Here is a 4,652-nt window from a genome sequence, read left to right as displayed (position 1 = left end):
GGGGGGGGGCAGAGCAGGACGACGGAGCTGCAGGCGGAGGGAAGGGGGGCAGAGCAGGACGACGGAGCTGCGGGCGGAGGGAAGGGGGGCAGAGCAGGACGACGGAGCTGCGGGCAGAGTGGGGGGGGCAGAGCAGGACGACGGAGCTGCAGGCGGAGGGAAGGGGGGCAGAGCAGGACGACGGAGCTGCGGGCAGAGTGGGGGGGGGGCAGAGCAGGACGACGGAGCTGCAGGCGGAGGGAAGGGGGGCAGAGCAGGACGACGGAGCTGCAGGCGGAGGGAAGGGGGGCAGAGCAGGACGACGGAGCTGCGGGCAGAGTGGGGGGGGGGCAGAGCAGGACGACGGAGCTGCAGGCGGAGGGAAGGGGGGCAGAGCAGGACGACGGAGCTGCAGGCGGAGGGAAGGGGGGCAGAGCAGGACGACGGAGCTGCGGGCAGAGTGGGGGGGGGCAGAGCAGGACGACGGAGCTGCGGGCGGAGGGAAGGGGGGCAGAGCAGGACGACGGAGCTGCGGGCGGAGGGAAGGGGGGCAGAGCAGGACGACGGAGCTGCGGGCGGAGGGAAGGGGGGCAGAGCAGGACGACGGAGCTGCAGGCGGAGGGAAGGGGGGCAGAGCAGGACGACGGAGCTGCAGGCGGAGGGAAGGGGGGCAGAGCAGGACGACGGAGCTGCAGGCGGAGGGAAGGGGGGCAGAGCAGGACGACGGAGCTGCAGGCAGAGTGGGGGGGGGCAGAGCAGGACGACGGAGCTGCGGGCGGAGGGAAGGGGGGGGCAGAGCAGGACGACGGAGCTGCGGGCGGAGGGAAGGGGGGCAGAGCAGGACGACGGAGCTGCGGGCGGAGGGAAGGGGGGCAGAGCAGGACGACGGAGCTGCGGGCGGAGGGAAGGGGGGGGGCAGAGCAGGACGACGGAGCTGCGGGCGGAGTGGGGGGGGAGCGGGACCGGGACGAAGAAGGGCTGCGGGCGGAGGGATGGGGGAGGGGGAGGGGGACGGAGCTGCGTGCGGAGGGAAGGACAGAGCTGGACGAAGGAAAGCGGAGGGAAGGGGGGACGAGCAGAGCAGCTCAGAGCAGCTCTGGAAACCACCACCGTCTTTCTCCGAGGCAAAGCAGAAATGCCTCGGAGAAAGCATGGTCATTTTCGCATTTGGGGGCGTGTTTTGCTGTTCTGAGTGACGGACAACGTCACTGTCTAAAGAACGCAAAAAATCACGCCCCCAAATCCGAAAAGGACGGGGCTACATTGGAGTGACTGATCTCTCCTCCAATGGCTGGCCTCCTTTTAGGAAGCCAGCCAATGGGGAGAGACAGTGCAGGGAGGCGGGTTCTGAAGCCTTACTACACAACATACGACTCCTACTGGAAGCTGGCAAGCCAGCATTTCCGGTCCTCGACCGAAAAAGGTCGATGATTGTGATGAAATGTCCACTTGCTATTTCCATACTGAGGCATGCATCTGCATGAGATACATCCTAAGGTGTTGTGTTCTGCACAGCTGGCGAAGGACACTTTGCTGCTGCGAGGCCCCCACCAGCCAGGGGCCCACGTGCCTTGTGTATTGAAACGTTAGTTCATATTTGGTATCTGTGTTAACAAGTAAGTTGCTCTGGCTTTTGAGACTCTGGCTGGCGAAACCGCAGCAGTGCTTGTAAGCCATGAAAGTGAAAGGTTTGTGGGAAAGGGATGAGGCAGGGGGTGCAACCTGAAAAGAGTAGAACACAGTGCTTCTGGCAGCAGCATTAAGAATCCCATTAATCCCGAAGAATACACCAAGTCTGGAATTACATACAGACGCTGATCTGAGGTAACGAAGACACGCATCTACAGGCGCATAAATCAGAAATCAGGCCGGACTTCCAAGATGCAGGCACCGACCTCCCTTTTGGGCAGAGACCATGTTTTATCGTAATAATCTATCACATGCTTCCAAGTGCCGTGTTTCCTCAATAACTTTTCCATCTCTTCTGGGTGCTGTGCCCCCTTGGCGAGCCCCCCGGGGGTGTAAAAGATGATCTGGTAGCACACTCTGTTCTCCTCCGTGGTGTTGAAGCTCCCCGGGGCGGTCACACTCTCTGCGCCAAGGATGGACCTCAGTTTGTCCCTGCCGCCCTGTAGAGCTTTCTTGTCCTTCGGGTTCTTCTTCAGTTCCATGTAAAATCCAAGTTTAGTGCTTCTGTCGCCGATGGCCAAGTTCACGTGCTGCCCTTGCGTGGCAGCAGACACGTCTACTTCCGGGTCAGTCCCGCTCACCCGGCCTGCAGAAGCCTTTGTTTCTCCAGCAGCAGACACATGCACTTCCGGGTCCGCACCACTGCCGCTGCCCACACACGGCTGAACTTCTGGGTAAGCAGTGGGTGCTGCATCTCTGGGCAGTTGCACTTCCGGGTCAGCGGCTTTACTTCCTACCATGGGATCTTTCTCCTCTGCCAGGTACCCACACTGGATCCGGAGGCGGTCCCAGTGCCGGCCCCCCAGCAGGCCCTTCATCTCTTGGAAGAGGCTGAAGCTCAGGGTGGTCTCATCGGTGAAGAAGGCCGCCAGCTTCTCCTCACGGAGGAGCACCTTCTGCACGATGCGCACCACCTGCAGGTACTCCTCGTTCTCGCAGTCGCTATCATACTCATCCTCATCAATCAGCCTCTGGGCCAGAGCCCCCATCACACCGGGGGGCAGCAGGACGCAGCCGCAGGTCTCCGAGAGCAGGCGGGCCACCTCCTGGGGGTCTCGGGGGGCCGCCAAGCTGCCGACGCTCTCCTGCAATTGCTCAGCGCAGCGCTGCACCCCGTCACACTCCGGCGGCTTGACCTTCACAAGAGTCCTCTTCAAAAGGGGACTCGCCCCCGTGGGCAGGTCGTCCTCCTGCAGGCGCCGCAGCAGCCCCTCACAGGCCTCTTCCACGACCTTTCTCACGTACAACCGGGCGCCGTGGTCATGGTCGGGCATCAGGGGGGTCGCTGCAGCCATCCCGGGGGTCCAGCAGGCTCAGTCCACCCAGCGGGACCTCTTCAGCTCAACAGAAAGCCCCGAGCCTGCGGAATGAGAGCAGCTCTGCTTGATCGGACTCTGACCCAGTCCCAGGCTGGGCGTCGCCCTCAGAGGCGGGGCAGGCGTTCATCCAGCCTGTAGCCAGGCCGCTCCCCTGCTGCTCGGCAGCCTAACAAAAACACACCCTTGTATGAACAGGCATACACAGCCGAAAAGCAACAGAGCTGGGTTACACCACCCAGTTTATGTGCTGGTCTTCCTTTAATTGTTGAACTATGTAAATTATGTGGAGAGGATGTAGCTTTAAGGCTAGGGCGGTCGACTTCAAAGCTGGGGAACCGGGTTCCAGTCTGGGCAACAACGCTCAACATCCTGTGATCCTGGGCAAATCCCTTCATCTCCTAGTACCTAACAAAAATGAATGTGTACGTCTGTAACAAAACTGGCAGTCACATAAAGCGCTCTCATACCTAAGGGTCTGGTTTGCGCTATTTAAAACTAAAACAAAAAAATTATCAAAGTTGCAAGTTATCATTCCACTTGAACAACCACATCCCACTCCGAACTCCTTACGCCTCTCCAACGCAGGCCAGGACACCATTAAAAGTAACGACTAAAGCAACCAAATTAAACCCAGTGGCCACCCTAAGGCCGAGTCCAGGAACTAAAAACTTAATTACAATAGAAGGCTCCTCCAAACGGAAGAGCCCACATTACTTCCAACCCAAGATCTACACCAAATTTGCATTTTTGAAAGACCCAGGCACCATAATATTCTCAAAAACTAGCGGCATTAAAGGATTGCAAACTCCTCTGCAACCAAGCAATTTTAATTTTCTCTCCGAGACTGACACAAAATCAAACTTAAAACAAACAGTAGTACAAATCCACACAAAGGATTCACAAAAAATACATCAAAAACAACCACCAGAATCAAATGGATCAAGCAACAGGTACTTAATTAACATCACAACCACTAAAGAGCACAAACTAAATGACAACTCAGAAAGGACAATGGACTTAGATTTGGGCTTAGAAAACGCAGCGGAACCTGGCTCCACTAAACAAAAAGTGGAAATGGGGGACCCCGCTAAGCATATTGATATAGAAAACGTATGAATACAATAGCCAAAACTCTTATACTCACAGGCAGATAAATCAACCCAACTCCCTCAGATCACGGCAAGCAGAGAATTTGAGCTAGCCACGCAACTATTACTACAGCAAGAACTAGCAGAAAAGGTTACAACAACTACACTTCAACAGCACCCGCAAAATCAGAGGACTTACACCTTCTAGCCAACACCTTTAACCCAGAACTACTAGGACCAACTCTAACGTTCCGCTCAAGCATCAACCAGGTGAGCCTAAACAACACAGTACAAAGAACAGACCAAATATCGAAATCACCTAAATTACCAGCGGCTCTTCTCAATATTGGCCAACTACTCAAGAGAATGAAGCACGAATAAACAACAAAAGCATCACACCAGGGCACAGTCAGGTGCAAATTATCAGCAGCCCTCCTCAACACCGGCCAATCACTTAAGAGGACGAAGTACGAGTACTTGATGAAAACATCCCGCCGGGGTACAGTCAGGGGACCCACCAAAACTCCAACTACGACATGTCCTTTCTAGCTTCCCAAGAATGTGAGGAGCTAGTGGC

At 56.6% G+C, this 4,652-nt stretch overlaps 1 protein-coding gene across 1 annotated transcript; it reads right to left on the bottom strand.

The window, feature by feature from the left end:
- Positions 1-1,127: 1,127 nt before the first annotated feature.
- Positions 1,128-3,014, bottom strand: LOC147668860 (uncharacterized). The gene has a single exon (XM_086948390.1). The coding sequence runs from the start codon at positions 2,961-2,963 to the stop codon at positions 1,836-1,838; it is 1,128 nt and encodes a 375-aa protein (XP_086804516.1). The 5' UTR covers positions 2,964-3,014; the 3' UTR covers positions 1,128-1,835.
- Positions 3,015-4,652: the final 1,638 nt, after the last annotated feature.

The sequence above is a fragment of the Lissotriton vulgaris genome, unplaced genomic scaffold, assembly GCF_964263255.1.
Source record: "Lissotriton vulgaris unplaced genomic scaffold, aLisVul1.2 SCAFFOLD_1050, whole genome shotgun sequence".
NCBI classification, from domain to species: Eukaryota; Metazoa; Chordata; class Amphibia; order Caudata; family Salamandridae; genus Lissotriton; species Lissotriton vulgaris.
This window is presented reverse-complemented; position numbering and strand designations above follow the sequence as displayed.

Bases quoted from the DNA above. Each gene is read 5' to 3' on its own strand.
- LOC147668860 (XM_086948390.1), bottom strand. From the start codon at position 2,963: ATGGCTGCAGCGACCCCCCTGATGCCCGACCATGACCACGGCGCCCGG.